At 41.3% G+C, this 27,039-nt stretch overlaps 1 protein-coding gene across 6 annotated transcripts in view; it reads left to right on the top strand.

Moving 5' to 3' along the window:
- The first annotated feature begins 703 nt into the window (after positions 1 to 703).
- The window catches only part of SENP6 (SUMO specific peptidase 6), a 115,818-nt gene continuing 89,482 nt past the window's right edge, over positions 704 to 27,039 (top strand). For 2 of the 6 annotated variants that reach the window (XM_075554879.1, XM_075554877.1), the window contains exons 1-3: positions 709 to 1,049; positions 20,667 to 20,760; positions 22,742 to 22,802. In XM_075554879.1, the coding sequence (XP_075410994.1) occupies positions 1,001 to 1,049; positions 20,667 to 20,760; positions 22,742 to 22,802 (204 nt within the window). In that variant the 5' untranslated portion in view covers positions 709 to 1,000. Of the gene's footprint in view, positions 1,050 to 1,863; positions 1,883 to 20,666; positions 20,761 to 22,741; positions 22,803 to 27,039 lie in introns of those variants that run through there. The other 4 variants (XM_075554883.1, XM_075554882.1, XM_075554878.1 and 1 more) reach the window with 4 other exon arrangements.

The following is a 27,039-nucleotide window of genomic DNA, read 5'->3' as shown; positions in this document are numbered from 1 at the left end:
GTGTCTTCCCAGAGAAATCCCATAAAGAAAACTTTAAAAACGAACAGGGACCGCAGGTCATTGTCAAGACACGTGGCGGGCACGATCCTGCGACCCTTTCCTTTGAGCTGGCGATTGCTGAAACTCAAAGGCCTCCTCATTCCTTGGATCGCTTTCGGAGCCACGGGGCCCCATCCCGCCCCCGGGGCCGCGGGTCGGCGGGGCCGCAGCAGTGGGGCTCGGGCCGCGCAGGGCAGGCCCCGCGGAGCCCGGGCGTGCGGCTCGAGGCGGCGCCGCGCTGGACTCGCGAGCAGCGCCGGGGCTCCGGGGCGGCCGCCCGGGGGGCGACGGTGGCGTCGGGGCGGGGGCGGGCGCCAGGCGGCAGCTCCCGAGCCCGTGGGGGAGGAGCGGCGGCGGCTGGAGCTGGGGCGCCGGGCGCGAGGCGGCGGCGGGAGGCGCACCCCCGTGCACACGGACCGTCGCCGCGGCCTGCGCTGAGGCACGAGCGCCTGGGCGGGGCGGGCGGACGGACGGGCGGACGGCCGCGGCAACACCTAGGGGCTGGGGGGCGCCGGGCGGTCGCCGCGACCGAGCCGCACCGGTGCGGCCATTTTATCGCCCGGGGTGAGGGTAGGCGGGTCGGCGTGCGCTGCCGTCGCCCTTCCTCTCCGGGGGCCTGCGGCCGCGGGGAGCGTCTCAGGGGCCTCGGTGGTCGGTGCATGGGGAGTCGCGGGCCGAGAGGAACCCGGCCCGGGAAGCGCCGCCGCCGCCGCCGCCGCTCGCGTAGCCCCGGCGGAGCCTGAGGAGCGCAGGCCGCGGGCCCGACCCCCGCCCGCCCGCGAGCGCGCGGCTCGCGCTGAGTAGGCCCGTCCGGAGAGGGAGCGCCGCCCGCGGACGGCCGAGCCCGAGGCCTGCCACCCTGCGGCGGTTATCCCCCCCCGGCGCGGCCCCTCATCCCCGCGAGCGTGGCGGCGGCGCGGGCCATGGAGTAAGGCGGCGGCGGCGGCGCGGGCGGAGAAAGATGGCGGCCGGCAAGAGCGGCGGCGCTGGGGAGAGCACCCTTCTGGCAGGTACGTGTCTTTCGGCCCTGGGGAGGGTGGCCGCGTAATAAAAAGGGGAAGGGGGCTCCCGGCGCCCCGGAACTTCGGTTACGGGCGCCGGCGGGCTCCGGGGAGGGGGGGCTGCCGGAGCCATGGCGGGCGGGGGACGTGGCGCAAGCGCTCCGGGTCCGAGGCCCCGCGGCCGACGGGCGGCCCGGCCGGGGCGGCGGGCGCCCCCCGCGTGTGAGTGGGGCCCGAGGGCGCGTCGCTGGAAAGTTGGGGGCCGGGGGGAGTCGGCGCCCTTCGGGGCCCGTCGGGCGGGTCGCTGGCGCCTCCCGGGCTTCCTTCAGGCCCCGGCGGGCAGGTGGGGCCTGGCCGTGCCCGGGGGCTTGGCGAAGCCTCTTTCCACAAGTCGTTTGGCCGGAAAAGGGGAGCGTGGAGGCCAGCGCGTCGGTTTGGGGGCCGCCCCCAAAGTTTGGGTGCGTCCCCGTGTGTTGCCCTGTGAGGAGGGTGAGTGAGGCGCTCGCCGCTCGCCGCAGGAAGCGAACTCCGACGCCGCTCGGGGGAAGCGCTTACCGTTGGCGGAGGCGGTGCTGGGGAGCGACCGGAGGGGCTTTGGGCCGTTTCGATAAGGCCGCTTCCTGGGGACGTGGGCCTGCAACTCGTGTCGGCGATGGGCTGCGCGCTTACGCCGAGGGTTGAGTTTGTAAACGTGACATTTGGGGAAATTTGTTTGCTGTGACCTGGTTGTGAGAGGATCAACTGCTATCAGCGAGGCCCTCTTAAAAACAGCTCAAGTCGGGAAGAAAGTGTTACTAACATCGGCAACAGTTGTAACAGGTTTAGGGGGACGTTTGGGATGGGTATGCCTTACTTTTGCTTTATCAGCTTCTATTAAGTGCCCGAGATACAGTAATCACTTTGTTTAATGAATGGAGACAGTTGGGGGGGGGGGGAGCACATTGTAAAAATCCCTACTTGAGTGTTAGCAAAGTGCTATTTTACCTTGCTATGCAGACCAGCCTTTATTGTGCTGGAGAGCTTAGTGTGTTTTCTTTCTGTTTTTGTTTGTGTGTGCGTGTGATATAAAAAGATTACAGGAGCGTTTGAGTTTTTCTGAGTTCAAATTAGCTACAATCCAGTTTAGGCAAAATGGGTATCTGTCAGATGCCCAGAGTGGTACAGTTTGTGTTACAGGTGGTGGGTACTGTTGTATGCATTAGTATTTGCTTAGACATTGGAAACTCAAAAACATGACATACTGATGCTTTTATAGTCAGTACTAAATTGGCTACTCTTCTGTGGTTCTGACTAGGTGATTATGGGAAGGATAGAAAAAGCATAAATAAAGCCACAGGTACAGAGCTTATGGATTTCAGGTTCGGTGAATGCAGTTTCTGAATATAAATGTTCTGGTTTCATAAATTTGAATTTGAATAGCTCTCCAGCATATTCATAACATGAATTTTGAACGTAACCATAAAAGAAAGGATTTTCATTTCCTTTCTCAGATTTAACATACTGCCTTCTATCTTAAATGGAATATTTAGTACTTTTTGGATGAGGGAGCTTTAAAAAGTTCATGGGCAGTTCCATTAACTTCTAATTCCATTTTTCATCCAAAGTTTTACTTTTAAAACTTTTTCTTGGTTCCCCCCTACCCCCCACCAATTCCCACTCTCTCCTCCAGGATCCACGTTGACTGTCCCGGGGGACAGGACAGACATGGGATAAATTCTCCTAGGGGGCCCTGGTATTGTAGTTGTTAAAAAAAAACAAAAACTTTTTCTTGTGAATTGGGTTCCCTTAGACCAGTGGTTCTCAACCTCCCTAATGCCACGACCCTCATGTTGTAGTGACCCCCAACCATAAAATTATTTTTGTTGCTACTTCATAAATTAATTTGCTACTGTTACGAATTGTAATATCTGATATGCAGTATTTTCATAGTTAAAAATTGAACATAAAGCATAGTGATTAATCATAAAACAATATGTACTTATATCTTATGAAATCTTTCTAACCACAGTAAATGAACTTTTGTCTTGAAGCATGGTGTAGCATGGGTAACAGTCTTAATATAACAATAGCAAACTACATTGCTACAGTGTGGGTAAAAAGCCTGTGTTAATGCAAAGGTTGAGATAGCTTCCTTCTCACCAGATCAGAAATTCTCGGGGCAGTCCTTGCAAGAGCACAACGAAGATCATCTTCCTTCCACAAGTCTACTTCTGTATTTAGACTTGATCACCAACAAGCTGGAAAACCCTGTTTTCACAAAGATATGTTGTTGGAAATGGAAGAAGGCGCAACATAGCTTCAGACAGAACAGGATATGATTGCAAACACTTGATTCAGAAATTTGTAACTGGCATTGTAGAGAAATCAGTTCTCGCTGAATCGCTGTTAATAAGTTCAGTGAACTCCTCTTGTGCTGTCTCGGTTCTTAAGACCATCAGAAATATGTGATGGTCTTATGCGCCCCCTGTGAAAGGGTCTTTTGACCCCCAAAGGGGTCGCAACCCACAGGTTGAGAACCACTGCTGCCCTAGACCGTGTACTCCTGAGCCCTTAGACCCAGGAACTCTTTTCCTCCAGATGTGTGGGGTCTTAAGTTTTCATAGACTTGCCCCTGTATGTTCCACCCCGTTAACTGGATATATTTGCAGCAAAAGTAAATAGCCATCTATAAATATTTTCTCTGTTAAACTTATTTGTATGCTTTTGTTCCACAAGCTTTTTGAAATCCCTCTTATCCGTGTTTAATTTTCCATGATCCTTTTGCTTCCGTACATATTTAATAACACTTTAATATAGTTGCTGTGTTTTAAGTTTTAAAAATAGTTCTTCAAAAAAAATGTTCTTCATAGCTGTTAGGATTTAATAGTTAAACATTTACATATTATACTTCTCATACTCTATTAGATTAAAAATATACTGAACTATGTTTCCATTCACTCACTTACATTGGGCCCACTCTGGCAGGCCATGTACCAGGGTCGTTAGAGCAGTACCTAAGAGAATCAAAGTCCCTGCACTTTGCAGGTTTTACATTTTATCAGGAGAGGCATTCAGGAAACATTGAATTAATTGCTCATTTCTGTCACATTGGCTCCTGGTGATCCATGTATGCATAGTACCACAAAAAACTCAAACTCACCACCATGGGTTTGATGCCAACTCCTAGTCATCCAGCCAGTTGGACAAGGTAGAACTGCCCATTGTGAGTTTTCCAGACTAACTCTTTATAAGAGTAAAAAGCCCAGTCTTTCTCCCTTGGAGTGGCTAGTATTTTCAGATTGTTAACTGTCTTAGTCTGGGTTGACTAGAGAAACAAATTCAGAGACACTCATGTGTGTAAGAGGGAGTTTTAAGGGTGGGGGGGGCTAAGGGGTGAGGGTGGGTGAGGAGGGGGAAAAGGAGGAGCTTATCCCAAGGGCTCAATGGAAAGCAAATGTTTAGAAAAGAGATGGAATATATGTATGAATATGTATGTCAGAAACAATTGATGTATGGTTTGTAACAGGAGTTGTAAGAGCCCCCAACAAAATGGGAAAAGAAGAGTTTTATATCAAAGAGTAATTGTATATTAAGAAAACATCCCAGTCCAGACCAAGTCCATAAATCCAATATTAGCCCATATGGCTGATACCAGTCTGTAAATACCTCTGTAGAATCACACCACACATGTAATGATGCAGAATGCAGGAAAATCACAAGCCAGTGGTGGAAAGTCTTGTGGAGTGGATCCAGTGGTGGTGGAAGCATCTCAGCACTGGTGTGGGTCTCCACTTGGCTTCTCCAACTCCAGGGCTCTGGCTCTATCAGTCTAGCTCCATGTGACCTGTCAACAGGAATGTCTTGAAAGGAGAAGGTGTATCCTACTTCCAGAGAGGAAAACCCTGAGTTCCCGGAATCCTCAGGAGAAGGCCTTGCCTGCACAGAGGCCTCATTGGCTGTGACCTGATTGACACGCCAGACTCCACCCCTTCACAAGATGACAGATTATGCAGCTACTACCACATTGTTTAGACTTGCAGTTAGCAGTCTAAAACATTAACCCAGTGGTTCTCAACCTCAGGCTAAATCACTTAAAATATTAATCCGTTAAATAAGTTAATCAGTTAGAATGAATTGGGGCAATCGCAGTCAGTTCTCCTGCTCCCTTTCTTTTTTTAAAGATCATCTTTGTTGTTTAGTGTGGAGTGAATCAGCGAAAGTAAATGTGGGGAGATAGTTTAGAAGATATGGTAGTAGTCTAGGTTGGAAATAGTGCAGGACCCTGCAGCGTTTCATTCAGTTATGCGTAAGATTTCAAGGAATAGGAGGGGACTTGACAGCAGCTAACAACACCCCAAAACCACCCAAACTCATTGCTATCCAGTCGAAGCCTACTCATAGTGACCATATAGGACAGGGTAGAACTGCCCTTATGAGTTTCCGACACTGTGACTGGTTGGTTTGTTTTTTACTGTAACTTTATAGGATTAGAAAGCCTTTCCTTTCTCCTGTGGAACCGCTGGTGGTCTCAAACTGCTGACCTTGTAGTTAGCAGCCCAACTAGTAACCACTTTACCACCAGGGAAGGTGATAGAAAGTGATAACCTGAATTAGGATTATGGCAGTAGAGATTAGGAGAAAGGTATTATGTTCAGATGTGGAATTTTCAAAAGCTTGTAGAGGGTCAGAATATGGGAGGGATCAAGGATGGCTTCTAGAGTTTTGGCTTAAATTGATGAATTAATGTCATTTAGGTGGAGATAAGGAGTAAGACTGATGGAGGATTGAGAAAGAAGTTAACCTTGCTTTGATCTTCTTAGGTTTGAGAACACCTGTTACACCTGTTTCACATCCAAGTTCTTTTTTTTTAAGGGACTCATACAACTCATCACAATCCATACATACATCAGTTGTGTAAAGCACATCTGTATATTCATTGCCCTCATCATTCTCAAAACATTTGTTCTCCACTTAAGTCCCTGGCATCAGGCCCTCATTTTTCCCACTTCCTCCCCTCTTTCCCTCCCTCATGAGCCCTTGATAATTTATAAATTATTATTTTGTCATATCTTGCCCTGTCCAATGTCTCCCTTCACCTCTTTTCTGTTGTCCATCCCCCAGGGAGGAGGTCATGTGTAGATCCTTGTAATCGGTTCCCTCTTTCCAACCCACTCTCCCTCTACCCTCCCAGTATTGCCACTCACACCCCTGGTCCTAAAGGGATTATCCGCCCTGCATGTCCCGTTCCTATCTGTACCAGTGTACATCCTCTGGTCTAGCCAGACTTGCAAGGTAGAATTCGGCACATCCAAGTTCTAAAATATCCTTATAACTATTGCTTTTCCAAATCTGTTCCCACTCATAGCAGCCTTATGTGTAAAAGAATGAAGCATTGCTCTACCCTTTACCATCTTCACCGTTCTTGCTATGCCCATTGTGGGAGCCAGTTTCAGTCCATTTAATTGTCTTCCTCTTTTTCTGTGAACCTCTACTTTACCTACCTTGATGGCCTTTTCCCAGCACTGGTCCCTTATAATAATATGCTCATAGTGTGCAAGACTAAGTAACCGCCCTCCAATTTAGGAGCATTCTGGCTGTATTTCTTCCAAGGCAGATTTGTTTGCTCTCTGGCAGTCCACGAGACTTCCAGCATTCTGTGTCAACACCGTATTTCAAGTGTATTAATTCATCTCCTGTTTTCCTTATTCATTGTCCATCTTTTACATGTATATGAGGTTGTTGGAAACAGGTGCACCTTTGTCCTTAAAATGTTATCTTTGGGAGAAGGAAAAATGAGCTGATACCAAGGGCTTAAGTGGAAAGCAAATGTTTTGAGAATGATGAGGGCAATGAATGTACGAATGTGCTTGACACAATGGATGGATGTATGGATTGTGATAAGAGTTGTATGAGCCGCCAAGAAAATGATTTTTTTAAAATGTTGTCTGTTTACTCTCGAACACTTAAGAAATCTGTGCTGCAGTTTTGCCCAGTGTAGTATGTTATTAGGTTTCTTTTTGTTGTTGTTGTTAGGTTTCTTGACTGCTGCTTTTGTGAGTGGATTCCGGATTGAAGCAAAAGGGAATCTTCGAAAATTTCACCCTTTTCTCCCTGAATTATGTTGCTTTTGATAATGGTTTGAGTGTATGGGTTTCTGTTTTTTGTTTATGCTGAAGTAGACTCCATGTTCAAGTCTATAGTTTTCTTGTTTTTCATCATCAGTACATGTTTCTAATTTTTTCAAGTCCACTTTCCACATACCTGGGAGAAAGATGGGGCTTTCTATGCCCATGAACACAGTCTCAGAAACAGGCAGTTTTACCCTATCCTGTTGAGTGGCTGTGAGTCAGTGTTGAGTGAGTTTATGGCATTGAGTTTGGTTTGGTTCCATATAATTAACTGAAATTTTATCACCACCACCCCCCCTTTTTTTTAACATCTTTTGGGGAAAGGTGGAGCCCTGGTGACATTGTTTATGAGTTGGGCTATGGTCTGCAAGGTCGGTAGTTTGAAACCAACTGCTCCGAGGGAGAAAGGCAGGACTTTCTACTCTTGTAAACAGTTGGTCTTGGAAACTCCCAGGGGCTCTTCTCCCATCTCCTAGGGTCACTGTGAATAGGTATCATGTCAATAGTAGTTTGTTTTTTTGAGGGGAAAGGATGCATACTGGCTACTATTGTATGATCTCTATTTTTGTTTCTATAGTATCACGTGAAAATGTTTAGTAGTCCACAGCTTATATTGAATTCCTTACCTTTTTTTTTTTTACTTTTTCTTCCTTAATTGATTTCTTTCGCTTTTCATTTTTTTAAGGCTGTTCATCTTGTGATGGATGGTTTGGGCAGGTTTCTCTTCTGACTTTGCTCATTCATTCAGCAGGTACTTATTTAACACGTGCTGAGTCCTGGTGGAAACGAGCCCTGGTGGCAGAGTGGTTAGGCGTTCAACTGCTAACAAGGTCAGCAGTTTGAAACCATCCAGCCCCTCCTGAGGAGAAGGATGAGGCTTCCTGCTCCTGCTTCAGGAAATGGGGCGAGTGAAGGAGTTCTACCTATGAATAGGTTTGCTGTGAGTCAGAACTGGCTTGATGACAATGAGTTTGCTTTGTAGATATTAGTACTGGCTAAGTGAGAGGCATAATGATAAGAGGGGGGGAAATAGCTACCTAAGGTGAGGTAATAGTCAAGTTGTATTCTTTATTTTCATTAATGTAAGGTTAAAGTTGTATAACAAAGGGTTATCATTTACAATAATGAACTATTTGTTCTAATCAAGACAATCACAGAAAACATGAGGAATGAGTAGGACAGGTAGAGTCCCTGGATGGTGCAAATGGTTAACATGATCTACTGCTGTTATCTGAGAGGTTGAAGGTTGGAGTACATTCAGAGACACCTTGGATTAAAGGTCCAATGATCCCTTTTTTGTTAGGATGTGGGGAGTGGGGAGGAAACCACTGAAAAGCTTACTGCACAGAGTTCTCTGGTGTGCATGATGTTGCCATGAGTCAGAACGGACTCTTTAGCGTTTTGGACATTTTTAGGAGAAAGGGAGCTGGTGAGAGATATCTTTCCAGGCAGAGGGAATAAAATGGAGAATGGCATATTCGGAGAACTAAAAGGAAGACAGTATAGTGTCAATAAGGAGGAAGATGCATGATGAGACTGCAAGTGACATAATCAATTTCTTTCTAAAAAGGTAACTGAAATATTTAGAGAGGGGCCAAAGATCAGGGCTAGCTAGGAGTCTCCCATGGAATAAGACAGAACAGATGGTAGCTAGTTCTTTTAAACTGTCTTTCTTTTTAATTTTTTTATAAACTTTCTTTTGACACTGGAATCTTAACAATTGTACTTTCTCACTTGTGTCATCTTTTCTCATACTGCATTCTCTTAGGAACTTGTTTTCTCATTGACTTTTTTTTCTTCTTTCAACTGAAATGCTGCATCTGTATCTCCCGCACCCCTTTTCTTTCCCAGAGTGGCTTTATTATTATTTTTCAGTTGTAATAATTTTTTATATTTAAATACAAAAAGTGATTGCTGCCCTTTTTTTATATACACAATACAGGGTTATTGGCCCAAAGGCAGAGGAACCACCTCTTCACAACACATGGGTACACAGTGGGGGTTTTATGCCACACCACTGTAATGCATTGTGCCTGTTGCATTTTGCGTGTGTCCCTCCCCAACATCTCCACTCTGAAACAGCACAAGTCACCAACGTTTGGGTACATTCCTCCCAGGGTCTCAGGTCTGACCTCGAAATGGAAGAGTGAGGAGGGTAGTTTGTTCAGGACAACTTGGGAGCAGTTTAGTGAGGGGTGGGCGGTGGGTAACTGTCTGCACTGCTGCACTCTGGCGTGGGCGTCCAGACAGAAGAGCTATTTTGATGGAGTGGAGGGCACAGGTATATCTATAGGGCACAGGGATCCTCCCACTGGTGCCAGACAGATCAATGTGCCAAAGTTTGACCAAAAAACTCCCCAGGCAGTGAAGGTAGAGGCCCTGGCAGTCCTCCTTACAGTCCTGTGTTGGAGTTGCTGCTGTTGCTCCATTTGCAACTTCTTGGTCTCGAAGACAAGAGGGAGAACGAGAGTCATAAAGGAAGTGATCTCGATCTACCAGGCTGCCCTGGAAAAAAATGTCCATTTTTTGAGCCACGAAAAAGGAGAGATCAAAAGTGACTCTGGCCGTGGACCGGACTCTGTCCAGGAACATCTCCATCAGACCCCAGAGTCTCTCCAACAGGGTCTCATCTGGCTCCTCGTCATCCTCCTCCTCCTGTTCCTCCCTCACTCTTCTCCAAGTCGCCTTTTGGAAGCAACTTGTCCGGGGATGCTGACGCCCCAGGGCCAGATGTAGCTGAGGCCATGGCTGTAGGGGACACCCAATTTATTATTATTATTGTAGTTTTTTGGTTTGGTTTTCGTTCTAGGCCTGTCTTCATTTGGGGGCATTTTTTCAGTTGCCCTCTGGAACAACCTATAGTCTTTGTAATTCATAGCAAACTACTGGGTAGGAATATGCAAATTGAGAATGTATGGTTCACCAAGGGGGTTAAATATCTTGCTAATAATGGACATATGGTAAATGACACTCCTGAAGAATAGGATCGTAGGGATTGGTCACATTTACCATCTTGCTAGGTTTAAAGTGAGCCATCTGAGAAACTGAAAGGGAGGATCTGACTACAAGAAAGGGTCAGGAGTGGAGCCTGGCCTGTGCAAAGACCTCAAACTCCCTTACACACTGCACTTCTTCTGTTCATGTGGAAGAGAGCTGTGGCAGCAGAGGAGGGGTGGAGAAGTCGAGGCAGCAAAATCAGGACAAGACAGAGCATTGGGCTTCCCAGCTTACGGAGCAAGAAAATATGAATACCATCAGGCAGGAGACTTGCTTGTGAAGTGGGGTGACGCCCAGAGTTTTGGGGAGCTAGGTTTTCGGATTTGTGGGACTAGAGCTCCTCTGCTTCAGGTTAAGGCTTATGGTGGAGCGGATTGTCTTTTGGACATATTTTGGCAGAGTTGACAAGAGGTTGATAACCTTACCCAAGCATAGCAGAGGACAAGAGGCCACATGGCTGAGAGGCCAAGGACCAGAGAGAGGTGTGCAAGACCAGTAGTTCGAAATGATCAGGCACTCCCAGCGAGAAAGAGGAAGCTTTCTACTCCAGAAAAGATTTGGTCTCAGAAACCCAGAGGGTGTTCTGCACTCCCCCAGTGCCCTGCCTCGGTGTGGTGGGATCAGGTCGGGCGCAATTCCCACACTGTGTCTCCGGTGCTGTCCCCCGCAGGGCCGTGGGTTAGTGAGGGATGTCATGTCTCATAGTGGGGCTGGCCATGTGGTCCTTTCTGTGGACTGGCTGCTGTAATTGGGGTCATCCTCAAGGCCACTCTTTCCCACTTCTCCTTCATCCTCTCCCGTGTGCTCCGACCAGATATGTCTTCATTCAAGAGAAACTGTGTCTTCATTCAAAGAGCCCTGGTGGTGCACAGTTGTGCTCAGGGAATACACAACAGCATTCTCCATTTAGTCTTGCTCCTTTTTCTTTTTTTGCTCCTTTTTCTTTTGTTGCACTGATTCTGGAAACTACATCATGATTCCATTGCGTCTTTTACTCTTTAATTAAATGGTTAGCTCTTCCCAGTTGGGTTAATAAAATATAATCTTTTACTTATTTGATTTCATGTCCTCAAATAGAACTGTAGAGTAGAACCTTACTTGGAATGGAGGGAATTTATCTTAGAAATGCATTAGGAGCATGAACTCAGAATCTAGATTGTGGGTTCAAAACCTAGTTTTACTAATTGCCGTGTGATTTTTGGATCTGTAAAACAAAGAATTGTAGTTATTACCTCATAGCATTGTTACAGGATTAGATGAATTATTATATTTTAAAGCTTATAATAAAACAGTTCCAAGCATATGATAAGCATTCAAACATTTTAAACTTCTGGACAATGTAAAGCTAAAGAGAGACAAAGCAAAGTAGGTACCACAATTTGTAATTTGTTTCAATGATGGAATTAATAACAATGTAAGTAGTCACTGATTTGACTTCTTTGGTCAGGGACTATGTTAGTCCGGGTTGACTAGAAACAAAACTAGAGACACTCGTGTGTAAGAGAGGGCTTTATGTCAAAGAGCAGTGGACCATTAAGTCAATATTAACCCATATGTCAGATACTATCCAGAAATTCTTCAGACTCTCACAGCACATGCAATGATGCCAAATGCCGGAAGATCACAGGCCAGTGGGTGAAAAGTCCAGTAGATCCAGTGGCAATGGAAGCATCTTACTGGTGACTAGGGGCTCCTCTTTGTGACTCCTCAGCATAAAGATGAAGACAAGGGGGAGGGAGAGTAGAGATTCCCAGAATCCTCATGAGAAGGCCACACCCACAAGGAAGGAACACAGGCTGTGGCCTTATTGGTAGGCTAGACTCCACCCCTACTCTTAATATCATCACTTTGACACAGGAGTATGTAACTATCACAGGGACTGATTCAAGATTTTCTGGAACCAGTCAAATTTAATAAAAAAAAGTTAGGGGAAGAATGTTTAACACCCCCATTCCATTTATTTGTTTTCTTTCAGTGATGTCTGTTAGGCTGGCATTATTATGATAATTGTTCTTGCTTTTCCTCATTATGAATTTGCCTTGATTTGACAGCAATGGGTTTTTAACTCTTAGAAAGAACATGGTTTCAGTATTAAAAATTAAATGAACACTTTTCATAATACAAAATAGTTAACCCACAAATTCAAAGGCAAATTGTTTAATGGTCAACTTTAATTTGCATACTTAACTTAATTATTTGGAGGGATCCCAGGATTGATGATTCACTGCTCTGAACTGCAAATCATTTCCATGTCTTACACCTACTTCTGTCTCCCTTCCTCCATGGTTTCTCATGGTTTCTGTTCGCCCCCCTGGGAGTGGGTAGTGGGTATGTGTAGAGCATTGTGGTTGGTTCCCTCTTCTCTCCACTCCCCACCTAACCCCAACTCTTCTGGTATGGTTATTCCCATTCCTTTTCCTGGAATCTCTGTGTCGGGATCTCTTATTTCTTATCTGGACCTGTGCACATGCTCAGGTCTAGTAGCCCACAGTGAAAGGCAAGACTGGGATCATGATAGTAGGGGGTGAGGAACCCTCAACGAACCAGAGGAATATTGTGTGTTTCATTGGTGCTATATTGTGCCCTGGTTGACTCATCCCTTTCTTGTGATCTTTTTGTGAGGGGATGTCCCATTGTCTACAGATGGTTTTGGGGCCTCTGCTTTTACTAACTTTTAATGTGAATATTACAAATTCTCCTGTATTTTCTTATTTCTCGTGTATTACATTACCTTATTTGTGGATGATAAAAAGTTTTTCTCTTTTCCAGTTCTTTTTTTTTTTTTAATGTAGTCCAGCCCTTCAACAGGTCTGAGGGACAGTGACTGGCCCCGTTTTCCTCTTTTCCAGTTCTTATAAAAGTATTGTATGTACTGACTTGAAATTCTATCAGGCATAGAAAATTTTAAGGGAATATCTGTATCACTACTTAGGTATGGTGTTACTGTACTTTGATGGGTTAAGAAAATTCTTTTATGGATTAATAATAATTTCAAGAAGATAATATTTTAATTAGTTAGAGCAGTAAACTATATTTGTCAGGATGCTTTGTTAAGCAAACTTGCATTCTTAGGGAAAATCACTGTTAGCCGTGATTCATATTCTTTTTTTTTCTTTTAATAGACTGCTAGATTCAATTTGTTAATTTTGTTTTAATTTTTTTGTATCTATGCTCATAAGTGAGATTAGTCTCCAGTTTTTATTATTGAATTATTCTTGCCTCTTTTTGATGTCAAGGTTTCCTTTTCCTTGTAAAATATTTTACAATGCTAAAATTTGACTAATTTTAAATGTTTGGGGAACCCCTTTAAGGAAAAACCTTGAAAATTGTATAAGCAGTTTCTTAAATAACCATAGTGTAGTTTTCAAAATCAGGAAATTGACATTAATACAGTATAATAAATATATACCACTTATTTCAATTCTTACTAGTTGATTCAATAACTTTTTTATGGGAAAATAAAATATTTTGGTTTAGAATCTGCTATCGTTTATTGTGCCAGCCTGGCCGATAAACACAAGTAGGATTAACTGAAGGGGCAGAGGGATAAATGGCTCGGTGAGCCTCACCTTTCTTGTTCTGTGCCTCAGTTTAAAGGGGTACACAACCTGTGGGATGCCTAGCCTGTGGACTGTGTCACTGTAAGTTGAGGTCTCTTTAAGCCCACAAGATTGGAATGCTCATTTCTGGAGCTGGGGACCGACAGTTGATGACAGTTGGGGACCTGCCTTGCTGTTTGCTGCCTGGATATATATAGCCCAGCTCTCTCTACAGAAGGGGACTGGCAGCTGGCGGCTCTCAAGCCTTAAAGGACTGCTATTGTCTCACTGCTTTATAATTTAACTCTTAATTTCTTGTATTATCTATCTGTATATAATTTAACGGTTCATTTCTTGTGTTATATATCTATCTTTGTAAATATATTTATATATAATTACTAGCAATCTGGTTTTGTCTCTCTAGAGAACCCTGTCCAACACATAATCTGAACTGAGATCATCATATACTGTTGCATTTATATTAACTCTTTCTCATAATCTTGGCGTTTTTGACGTATACCGACAGTTGATTTGTAGAATGTGTGTCAGTTTGGACCAGGGCTTTGAACTTGTTTAAAACAGTAGAGTAATTACTATTATTGTAAACAAGGACTGTGAAAGCAGAGCTGTTGCCCATGGTATTTTAACACAAGTAGGAAATAAACAGCTTTTGCTCCACTCAAAGATGGTGGCCAGTTTTGCAGCTTTGAATGCGTATTGCTCACCATTCTACTAAAATATGTCACATCTACATAAAAACATACATAATTGTTTGGTTTTTTAGTTGTCTTGGGTACTCTGGACCATTTAGAGTTGCTTGTAAATTTTAGTCTCAACCCTTTGACATTTTGGTTGGGAATTGAAACTTTCAGGAGAAAGAACTGTGACAGCATTATGGACAGTAATATCATAGGCCAGGGCAATCATAGAGCAACACACATTCAAAGTGGTAGACCAGCTGCCATATTTAAGATTGGCACAGGTTAATAAAAAAAAGATTGACACATTTGTTAGTTTCTTTCTTGAGTCAAAATATGGGCAACAGATTTGGTTACTATGCATCCCATATGTTGCTCTTGATTGGGATGGTATGGCAATTATTGGAGCTGTAATGAAGTCCTGGTTGGGATTTACAAGTGGTTTCCTCATTAAAATCAGTATATGCATCTTTGTCAGGAATACCATAGATATCCTTCCAGCAACCATTGCTGCAGTACACTTGACGGCACATTGACAGGAAACTGCCAGAAGTTCCACTGAATAAGAAGATATGCAACAAGAGATATCATTGCTGATGTCAGATAGACCTTGGCGCAAAGCAGAGACTACTAAAAAGATGTTGGCTTGTGTTTGATTGACAATACAGAGGCATTTGATTGTGTGGACCATAACACACTATGGATAACGTTGAGAACAATGGGAATTCCAGAACACTTCATTATGCTCATGAGGAACCTCATCCATCATGAGGCAGTTGTAAGAATGAAACAAGGGAATGCTGAGCAAAAGAAAAGCTGGTGTACATAAAGAAGAATGTGGCATCAGGATTGGAGAAAGGTGTATTAACAATCTGCAATATGCAGATGATATAACCTTGCTTGCTGAAAGTGAGGAAGACTTGAAGCACTTGCTGATGCAGGTCAAAGATTGCAGCCATCAGTATAGATTATGACTCAATTGTAGAAGAAGACCCAAATCCTCACAAATGGCCAAAAGACAGCACCATGATAAATGAAGAGCAAGGGTTGAAGTTGTAAAGGATTTTGGCTTGCTTGAATTTAGAATCAATATTTATGGAAGCAGCAGTCGAGATCAAAACACAAGTTGCATTAGGTAAATGTACGGAAAAGCAAGGACATTACTTTGACCGAAGCCACGATATTCTCCATTGCCTCATGTGCATGTGGAAGTTGGACCTTGAGTAAAGAAGACTGAAGAAGAATTAATGGATTTGAATTGGAGAAGAATGTCAAAAGTACCAAAAACTGCTAAAAGTACAAACCTTAGAAGAGGGTATGGCCAGAGACGCCCCTTCGAAGCAAGGATGACAAAATTTCATCAGGAAAGATCAGTCCCCGGAGAAGGACATTATGCTTGGTAGAGGGGCAGCAAAAAAGAGGAAGGCCCTCAAGAAAATGGATTGATAAAGTGGCTGCAACCATGTGCTCAGGCATAGACAAATGTGAAGATGATGTTGGACTGTGCAGTGTTTCATCCTGTAGCGCATAGGATTGCCGTGAGTTAGGGCCATCTTGATGGCACCTAACACAACCACCACCCTAGGTGCGATTTTTTTGTGTTTGCATTATCTCATATCAGCAGGTGCAGTTGCCAATTTCTCTCATTGTTGGACAAATTAACCTTGAAAGAATTTAGATAGGTGGTGTTTTGTGGGAAACTGAGAAACAGGTAGTGTATACAGATGGATTCTTTATTCTCATATATAAGCGTGGCAGGCCAGGATTATGGGTCGAGAGAGGCCTATACTCACAGTGTGGGCTAGAGATGAGTCCCAATCACAATCTCATAAACAAGATGGATCCACACAATATCCTCCCTTACAAGCACGTGACTGATTGCTGTCTGGCCTGCAACTTTAACTGTAGGAACAGGCATGTAGGATTGCTGTGCTCAGGGGACTGCCACTTCCCCTTACCTGCCCCCAGCACTGGTGTTAGGGTACTCTTCCAATGAATTCCAGGACCTTCAGGCAGGGTTAAGGTACTGCCCACTGTGTTACATAGGTTGCCTGTAATTAGGGGCTGGCATCCCACCCCCTCGAGAGTTGGTGTTGCTCAGACCTGGTTCCTGAAGCCATGGCAGAGGTGAGCACCCCAGAACTTTGTCTTTTAATTTCTTCCCTTCAATTACACAGTTGTTCCTAATGACCCATCTGGACGTGAGGTTGGATCTCATAGTGTTTGATTTCTCTCTGAAAAGTATTTTTCTTCTTTGTTAAGTGTTAACATTGAGGCAGTGTAAATATCCTGTTTCTCATTAAACTGTGACCCACTAGTTTTTTCATCCATTGATGATTCATGCCTAATTCAGTGATTACTATGATGGTTCCCAAATTAAGAGTTTTCTACTTTTTGTCCTACATTTACTAATTTGCAATATACAGAATATGTTTTTTTAACTTCCTTATTTCCTTCAGATAATGGAGGACCTCCATTTTTTAAAAATCATTTTATTGGGGGCTCATATAACTCTTATCACAATCCATACATACATCAATTGTATAAAGCAAACTTTTAAAAAATTTAAAGATCTTTTTATTAGGATCTCTTACAACTCATTATAACAATCCGTACATCAATTGTATCAAGAATATTTGTGCATATGTTGCCATCATTATTTTCTAAACATTTACTTTCTATTGAGCCCTTGATAAATTAAATATTATTTTCATATCTGATACTGATCTCTGTTAAAGCACACTTGTACATTCGTTACCCTCATCATTCTCAAAACATTTGCTCTCTACATAAGCCCCTGGCATCAACTTATTTCCCCCCTTCCTCCGTGTTCCCCCCCCTCATAAACCCTTGATAATTTATAAATTATTATTTTGTCATATCATGCACTGTCCAGCGTCTCCCTTCACCCACTTTTCTTTTGTTCTCGTCCCCCAGAGAGGGGGTTATATGTAGATTCTTGTAATCAGTTCCCCCTTTCTACCCCACCTTCCCTCCACCCTCCCTGTACCACCACTCTCACCACTGGTCCTGAAGGGATCATCTGTCCTGGATTCCCCGTGTTTCCAGTTCCTATCTGTACCAGTGTACATCTTCTGGTCTAACCAGATTTGTAAGGTAGTATTGGGATCATGATAGTGGGGGGGGGGAGTATTTAAGAGCTAGAGGAAAGTTTTATGTTTCATCGTTGCTACTCTGCACCCTGACTGGTTTGTCTCTTTCCCATGACCCTTCTGTAAGGGGCTGTCCAGTTGTCTACAGATGGGCTATGGGTCCTCACTCCGCACTGCCCCTCATTCACAATGATACGATTTTTATTTCTTTGATGCCCAATACCTGATCCTATCGACACCTGATTATCACACAGGCTGGTATGCTTCTTCCATGTGGACTTTGTTGCTTCTGAGCTACATGGCCTCTTGTTTACCTTCAAGCCTTTAAGACCACAGACACTATATCTTTTGATAGTCGGGCACCATCAGCTTTCTTCACCACATTTGCTTATGCACCCTCTTTGTCTTCAGCGATCTTGTCAGGAAGGTGAGCGTCATGGAATGCCAGTTTAATAGAACAAAGTGTTCTTGAATTGAGGGAGTACTTGAGTGGAGGTCCAGTGTCCATCTGCTACCTTAATACTAAACCTACATATTATGCACATAGATCTATTTCCTCATATATATATTTACATATGTACATACCTGTATTTAGACCTTTCTAAATAGCCTTTGTCTTGTTCTTTCCTCTATTTCCTTTTACTTTCCGCTTGTCCCACTATCATGCTCAGCCTTCATTTGGGTTTCTGTAATTACTTGGTTACATTGCCCTTGATCAAGCCCTACCAGGTCTCTTACACCCTCCTTACCACTGATTTTGGATCACTTGTTCCCTTCCTTGCCCCCACCTCCCTCTCTCCCATATCTTCCCAAAACCTTTAGTCCTGTTGTTTTCTCCTCTGGATTTTTTTATCCAGCCTATCTTATCTAGATAGATGTGCAGAGATAAAAACATCTATAAAAACAAGACGGAGCAAAACAAACCAACAAATGAAAACAAAACAACAAAAATCAATGACAAAAAAAGAGAAAAGTTTATAAATAGTTCAAGGTCTGTTTCTTGACCTTTAGGAGCATTATCCAGTGGAGTCTTCTGATAGAGCACCACAACCTGGCCCACTCCCTAAGGACTTCCTTGCTGTTTTGTTGCACACCCTTAACATTGTCCTCGGTGTGGTGGGGTCAGAGCGGGTGCAATTCCCACACCGTGTCTCCAGTGTTGTCCCCTGTAGGGCTATGGGTTAGTGAGGGATGTTATGTCTCATAGTGGGGCCGGCCATATGGTCCTCCGTGCATTGGCTGCTCTGAGTAGGGACATTGTCCTAAAGGCATGGTGGGCCAGGATGTGCTCCACTCCGCCCTTCATTTGCTCCCGTGTGCTCTGATCAGACATGTCCCTCTCCCTGAGCTGCAGCTTCAATGCTATCCTCTGAAGTAAATTCTTCTAGGGGGAGGGTCATAGTACAACCCTATGCACAACAGTGAAATACTGCCAGGGCCGTCACTATCTTCACAATCTTTCCTGTAGTTAAGAATTTCATGCTAGTTGGAAATGCTTGTTATAGGGGGAAAATGTGATACTAAAATTTTTTTCATGCTCCTTTTTAGATATAGAAAGTTGCTGGTGGTGTTCCTGGTCAGAAATGCATAAGGACATCACAACAGAACCAAATGAAATTTAAAACTTTTTTACTATTAAAAAAAAAAAGAAATGCTTATGGTACAGTTCTGTTACCAGAGACAGTCTTTTCTCAACCACATCTACTGATATTCTTTGGCCCATGACTCCATGGCCCCTTGACTCTGCCCTACTCTGTCCTTAAATGTACAAAGCCCCCCACTCTGCTGTTGTATATGGACTTGAAGTTACTCAGCTCCATCTCCTTGGGGTAGCAAATTTAGTTCCACCAATTAAGTGCTTGGGAGGTACCCCACTCTACCAGCAAGCCTCCTCCCCAAAGACCCTCCGTTTCCTTTCTTTTTTCCTCTTTTTGCTTTTTTTTGACACTAAGTTTCTTGCTCTTTGACCCAGAAAGTCCATTTCCCCTGCTTCTCATAGGTCACCCTGGCTCTGCATTCTCCACCCTCTGGTACCATTGTGTTTCTGCCTCTGCTTCTTGTCATCTTTTGTTGTCTCTGATGTCACAGTTCTCTGTTTTTTGAATTGAGGAAGAAGTTCAGTGCAGGCATTTCAGCTCCCAATGACAGACTTCGCTCCTGGCTCTTTCTTTATGATAGTGAGATTGTCTCCCTTTTACCTCTTGACTGACTCACTTTAAATTTAGCAAGATGGCAAAACTGACAAACCTAGTGCTAAGGGGCCATATGTCTCATTTACATTATTAAGCTATCCAATCCCTTTGGTGTGCCATACATACCTCATATTTGCATAGTTCCACTTAGTCATTTGGTGGGAGTTACAAAAGCATTGATTAGAAAGGTCAGGTTCATAATTAGCTAGTCACTGTGCTGCAGCATACAAAAGGAGTATTGTCCTTCTGGTCTTCAATTCTTCAATCTGGCCTCATCTTGCTGAAACCTTGGACTTGATCTTGTTAAAACTACACTCTAGGCCATCAGATTTTTGTCATGTGACTCAGAACAACTTTATCCATCTATCTATCTAGATTTCTGTTTTGTAATTGTTTTTTTTTTGGTTTCTTAGGACTTCAACTGTGAACCTTAAAATTAGAAAAATTTCATTATCTTTCACTCCATTTTTCCATGAAATTTATGAAGATTGTTGTATTTGGGCTCATCTGGAGAGGTTTTATGGAAATCAGTGTGCCATATTGCCAATATAGAAAACCTTGTTTTGTTTTTCTTCTGTTAAAAGGCAGCTATAGCTGGCTGACATAAGGGAAAGGATGATCATCTGGTTACTTCTTATGCATTAAAGCAAGCACACTAAGTCACAAAATTTTAGAATCAATGATAAGGTTAAGATTTAGGGTTGATTTTTATTTATTTCACATGTTTGTGTGCCTTCCTTCTGTTTTTATAAAATCATATGAATTTTAATTTCTTTCTGTGCATAATATATGCATGTTGGCTGTAACTTAATACTAGTAAAATTTTAATGTACTCTTTATGGAGGGAATATGTTTACAAGAAATGGTTAAAGGCAAGCAAATTATAAGAGACTAGGAAGAGGGTTTGGGAAATGCTCAAATTGACTTTATATTGAGCGGTTTTATTAATGAATACTTATTTCAGTTTGTTTTTATTTCAGCTTTGGCTAGATCAGAGTGTAAGAGAGATGGAGGTTTTAAAAATAATTGGAGCTTTGATCATGGAGAAGAAAGTGAAGGAGATACAGATAAAGAGTAAGGATCTTTTTTTTCTCCGATATTTTATAAGAATTAAAGTTTATATTAGAAAAACAACTTAATGTTTCATGGAAGTATTTTAAATAATATATTACTAAGACATTGAATTATTTTATAGTAGCATTAGGACAGCAAAAACAATTGTTTATCAAACAAATAAGTTTTAGATTTATAAATAATCTACTTCTCAGTCTTTTGAAATGTATACATGAAAATCTATAAGTCTACTTGTCCATACTACAGAAGGTTTCTAATTTAAAATAATTATCCTTTATGTAAAAATGACTTTTTACTCAGGCAGTGATTTGAAAAGCTACTATTTATCATGAATACAAGAGCTTGGATTAAAACCTCTGACTTTTGTGTGGAAATTTAAGTTTGGTAGTTTCTTCTTTTCTTCCTTAGACCATCCACCCACTCATAAATCTTAGGTTTATGGGGAAATCAGTAACATACATATTAAATACATACCCATACAGAAGATTTTTTTAAATATTTGGATTTATTGTTAATGTACTTGGAATGAGTGTAAAAATTTTACATCAGAGTTTCACAAGAATCTTTTTGTATGTTGGAGATTTATTTGTCTTGCATATCTAACATTGCTATTTTTTTTCTTTGTGTTGTTTATTGATCTGGTTGTCCACAGACCAGAGAAACAACAGATTTAGAGACCTATAAATATTCTCACCAAGTTGAACAAAACGTTGTTTAACAAAAATAGTTCTTTTAAGGAAATGTTTGCACAGAGGTTGTTCAGAGTGTGCCGGCTAAAAACATTGTAGGTGCTTGCTTCCGTCTGGGCAACAACTCTATTCATGATTACTACAACCTTTTGAGATGTTGACCTAAAGTGAAGCTGTACTTGAATGAGAGCTTTAACTGGTAAATGTTTCATTTTGATGGCTTTCGTTCATTCTTTTTCCTTCGATAGTTTTTAATTTAACATTTTGGGGGATTCATTTAGTATTAATGTTTTTTCAGTGGAAATTTCTCTTAATCGAAACCGAAAGTTTTAACTTTTAAACATATTTGTAGCACTAGAAAAGTTGGAATGCATTCGAGGAGGTCTTCAAAAAGTACATGGGAAAATTTCAAAATCTGCCAATTTCATTTTTCCATGTACTGTTTGAAATCCCTTTTTATAAACAGTTATTATTTTACTCTAAATAGCCAGCAGAATGTCTGTAGAAGGTATATTTGACTTTTTGTGCTGGCAGGTTTGTTGTGGTTATGTAAACAACTTGAGCTGTCCATAGCTATATACATTTCGCTTATGATTTGAACTTTGATTGTTGTCTTAATTGGGCCTTTACATTTAGAACATGTTGAGATTCAGTTAACTATCAATAGATACTACTTTGTTCTTTAAAAATTTCAAATGAATGATTCTTGGTGAAGCTTTGATGTTTTCAGGACTGTTTTATTTTACTGTGATAATACTTTCAGAATTATGACACTTTCATTAATAAAAGTTTTTTTTTCTGTGATTTTTTTCTTTCCTTATCCCCTAATCATCACTGTAGAACAGGAAGCAAAAAATAAGTGAACCTATATAAAATGCATAATAAATGATATATTAGAAATGATGTGTTAATTTAAGGCAGGCATTAGCTAATTGTAGCCTATGAGCCAAATCTGGTTTACCTGCTGCTAGCTGTTTGTTAAATATTTTTCTTTGGAGCACAACCACATAAAGGAGGCTTCAAAAAGTTGGTTGAAAAAATAATAGAAGTTTTCCACGAACTCTTAAAATCACCCTCTTGAGTGGTTTATTGTTGCTTTCTCATGACAGTGGCAGAATTGCATAATTGCTATCCAGCCATTTGGCCTGCGAAGTCTAAATTATTTACTCTCTGACCCTTTACAGAAAAAGCTTACCGATTCTTAAATTAGGTGAGCTTAAAGAAGAGACTTCTGAATTTAATGTATATTTTACCATTGTTATTTAAGACTTTCCCCCTTATTTTCTGTATAGTGGGGCAGATCTACTAAGTGTAGATGAAGATGAGGATTCTGAGACCTCAAAAGGAAAAAAGGCAAGTGTTCCTTTTGCTTTTTAAAAAGATTTTTTAAATTAGGTCTTAATACTAAAAACTATTACTCTTAAAAGAAGAGTTTTATATCTATGCATAAGTCCATTATCCACTTCCCTACCCCAGACACAAATGTTTTTAATTTTTTGTTTATCTTTCTAGAGATATTTTGTGCATTACAAAGAAGATACTTCACCATAACCCATTTAAACAATTTGGGCGCATGTTGAACTCATTTTTCATGTCTTACCTTTCTTTATAATTTATCTTGGAAACCAGTCTATGAGACTCCATAAAAGTACTCTTTTCAGAGGATGCGTAGTATTCTGTTGTTTGATGTACCATTATCTTTCATTACCATTATGTAGGTGGATTTGGTTTTTCAAAAACCAAACTCCAAAACACATCTTTTTGTTTGTTTGGTTTTTGTCCCCTACTGCAGTGTTGAATAAACTGGCTGCCTATGAAGGTTATTTTGCACACATACAAGCATAGTGGTAGGATGGATTTTCAGAGAATAAGGAGTATTAAGATGACACATTTCTAATTTTTATTATGCTTACTTTATACTTTTGTCAGCAGTGCTGATGTTTTCCCCCCTCTTTTGCAGTCACTGCACTTTCAACTTTTTCATCTTATCAATGAAAACTAGTATTAAAAGAAGAAAACCTAGTATCTCAGTGCACTTTAAATTTGCATATCTATAAGTGAGGCTGAATACTTTTTCATATGTGCAGGAATTTCTATTTCCTTCATAATTCTCTTTTGGGTGTGGTTTTTGGACTATTTGAAATTCTTCCCATTGATTCTTAAATGCATTAAAAATGTTTCACATCTCTGAAATCTCAGAATAGGTTTAATTGTCCCATTTGGGAGGAACACAGCTGTACATAATATAATGGTGTATCATATTTTAGGTTTGATAAAATAACAGTATTTGGGGGAGAATTAGCTCTTTACTGTGATACTAGTTGTTAGATGTCAAACCACTTTCTATTGTATTGTAATTATTGCCTTAGAGTAAAAATATATTCTTAAGTCAAATACAAGTTAGTTTTCTTTAAAACTTTTGGACTTACTAGCTTGGTTCTTAACTTAGTTTTATTACTATTGGCTTTTTACTACCACAATTAGCTATCAACTAGTAATAGTATCAACTAGTAATACCAGTGTAATTATAAACAACGTGATGAAATTTTTTGTTTTATTTTCTTGTTTGTTTATCGTAGAACCACTAGGAATGTCATCTTAGTAATGTATGAGGATAAATCATAAAGTACTGCTACTAGGTTTCAAATTCATATATGCACACTTTTTTTAAGTCATTTTATTAGGAGCTCATACAACTCTTAATCACAATCCATACATATATCAATTGTGTAAAGCCCACTTGTACATCCATTGCCCTCATCATTCTCCAAACATTTGCTTTCCACCTAAGCCCCTGGCATCAGCTCATTTTCCCCTCCCTCCCCTATCCCCTCTCCTTCATGAACCCTCGATAATTTATAAATTATTATTTTGTCATATCTTGCACTGTCCTATGTCTCCCTTGTTTTCTGTTGTCCGTCCCCCAGGGAGGAGGTTATATGCAGATCCTTGTAATCCATTCCCCCTTTCCAACCCACCCTCCCAATACCCTCCCAGTATTGCCCTCACACCACTGGTCCTGAAGGGATCATCCACCCTGGATTTCCAGTTCCTATCTGTACCAGTGTACATCCTCTGGTCTAGCCAGATTTGTAAGGTAGAATTGGGATCATGGTAGTAGGGGTTGGGGGCAGGGGGAGGAAGCATTTAGGAACTAGAGGAAAGTTGTATGCTTCATCGTTGCTACATTGCATCTTGACTGGCTCATCTCCTCCTTTTTTGTTGTGATGATGCCTGATACCTGATCCTTTTAATACCTCGTGATCACACAGGCTGGTGTGCTTCGTGGGCTTTGCTGCTTCTGAGCTAGATGGCCGATTATTTACCTTCAAGTCTTTAAGACCCCAGACGCTATATCTTTTGATAGCCGGCACCATCAGCTTTTTTCACCACATATACTTATTCACCCGCTTTGTCTTCAGTGATTGTGTCGGCAAGGTGAGCATCTTAGAATGGCAGTTTAGTAGAACAATGTATTCTTGGATTAAGGGAGCACTTGAGTGGAAGCCCAATGGCACAGACTTATTTTAAACAGTGTTTAAATATGTCTCTCTATTATACGACTACAGACCTGTTCTCTCTGTTTTATACTTGTCTTACTAATCTTAGGCTACTTTCAGAAAACAAAAGAAATACTTTCTGTGTCATGGAAAATGACAATTTTTAGAGCTTGATTTTATCAAAATTTAAATGAATAGCTCCCTAAATCTTTGAAGCATTGCAGCAAATTGAAAGAAATTCTGCCCTACATAAAACATCAGTTTTTAGATGGATCATGTGATTTAAGAAAATCAGGAGTACCCCAAAGATGTGAATTAATGTAGAATTGTCACCCAAAAGGTGACTTTTTTTAGGATACCAAAGAGAAATCTTGGTAGATTTTTTTAAAGGACAGAATAAGATGATCATGAGGACTTTTTATAAAGAAGTTCTCAAACATAGAAAAGGAATCTCTTTAGGTTGCCCAAACCTGCCATTTTGGGTGTAAATTGAAGTGCACAGAATTTTATGATTATAGTAGCATTGTAATACAGCTTTGTGCATATGTGGATTTGGAAATGTGTGAGTTAGATTCCAAGAATTGCAATTGCTACTTCAGGGGATAAATTAAGTAATATTGCTGGGTACAAATTCACATTGACAACAGTTGTTGTTGGTTCCAACTTATAGTGACACTTTGTAAAACAGAATGAAATACAGTCCTCACCATTGTTCCATGTTTGAGCATATTGTTGCACTCACTGTGTCTATATCCATCCAATTAGGGTCTTCCTCATTTTTTGCTACCCCTCCACTTTAACAACATGGTGTTCTTCTCCTAATAGCATGTTCTAAGTTTGTAAGAAGTCTTGCTATCCTTACCTCTGAAGAGCTTTCTGGCTGTACTTCTAAGAACAGGTTTGATTTGTTCTTTTGGAAGTCTATGGTATTTTTAAGTATTCTTCACCAGTACCATAGCTCAAATGCATCAATTTTTCTTCGGTCATTTTTCAGTGTCCAACTTTTCACATGCACAGGAAGTAATTGAAAATAGTATGACTTGGGTCAGGAACATCTCAATCCTCAAAATAATATCCTTGTAATTTAACAGCTTAAAATGGTTTGTGTAACAGATTGTTATTGCAAAATGTCATTTGATTTTTTTTCTTCCATTGCACTTTATCTGTTAATTTTTGAAAATAATTTTATTGGGAGCTCGTCCAGCTCTTATAACATTCCATACATCATATCAAGCATATTTGTAAATATGTTAACAATATAATTTTCTAAACATTTACTTTCAATTTGAGCATTGGTATCAGTTCTCCCCCCCCCCAATTTGATTTCTTGACTGCTTTCACCATAAGCATTGATGGTGGATTGAAGCATGATGAAACCTTGACAACTTCAATCTTTTCTCCATTCATTATGATGTTAACTGTTGGTTCAGTTTTGAAGATTTTGTGTTTCTTTATATTTACTTATCCATACTAACGGTTACAATCCTTGATCATCATAAAAATAGGGGAGTTGTGGGTATGGCAGGGGAATTTGGGAAGAAATCGGGAGCTAATAGTGATGAGTATAAGAATAAAAATGTTCTCAAATGGATTGTGGTAATGATTGTACAACTCTTCTTGATGTGATTGAACTATTGAATGATATGATATGTGAATTAATATACCAATAAAACTGTGGTGGGGGGGCACCTAAAGGAGTTGACAAACTAAAGGTCATGGAATGATCTTTGCCCACAACCTTTTTTGTTTGGATCATGAAATAATGTGATTTTTACTTTTTTAAGGGAGGGGTAGAGGAGAATCGCAAGAATTTTTTGTGTAAGTGAAATTTAAATTTTTATTGGAAACCAGCCATGCTTCTTGTGTATGTATAGTTTGTGGCTGTTTTCAGTGTTATAATAACTTCAGAATAGTTGAATCAAGAGTACTTGCAGCAGAGTTCATGTGACCCTAAATCCTTAAAATATTGACATGTGTTGTATCTCTAAAAATCTGTTGATCTATGTTACTATGTGTTAACATTCTCAAATGGTGCGAGTATATTCTATAGACTGATAATGCTGTTGAGAAAGACATATCTTTGTTTCACA

This window comes from Tenrec ecaudatus, chromosome 7, assembly GCF_050624435.1.
Source record: "Tenrec ecaudatus isolate mTenEca1 chromosome 7, mTenEca1.hap1, whole genome shotgun sequence".
In the NCBI taxonomy this organism is placed as follows: Eukaryota; Metazoa; Chordata; class Mammalia; order Afrosoricida; family Tenrecidae; genus Tenrec; species Tenrec ecaudatus.
Note: the sequence above shows the minus strand (reverse complement) of the source record. Positions and strands in the feature narration are given on the sequence as shown.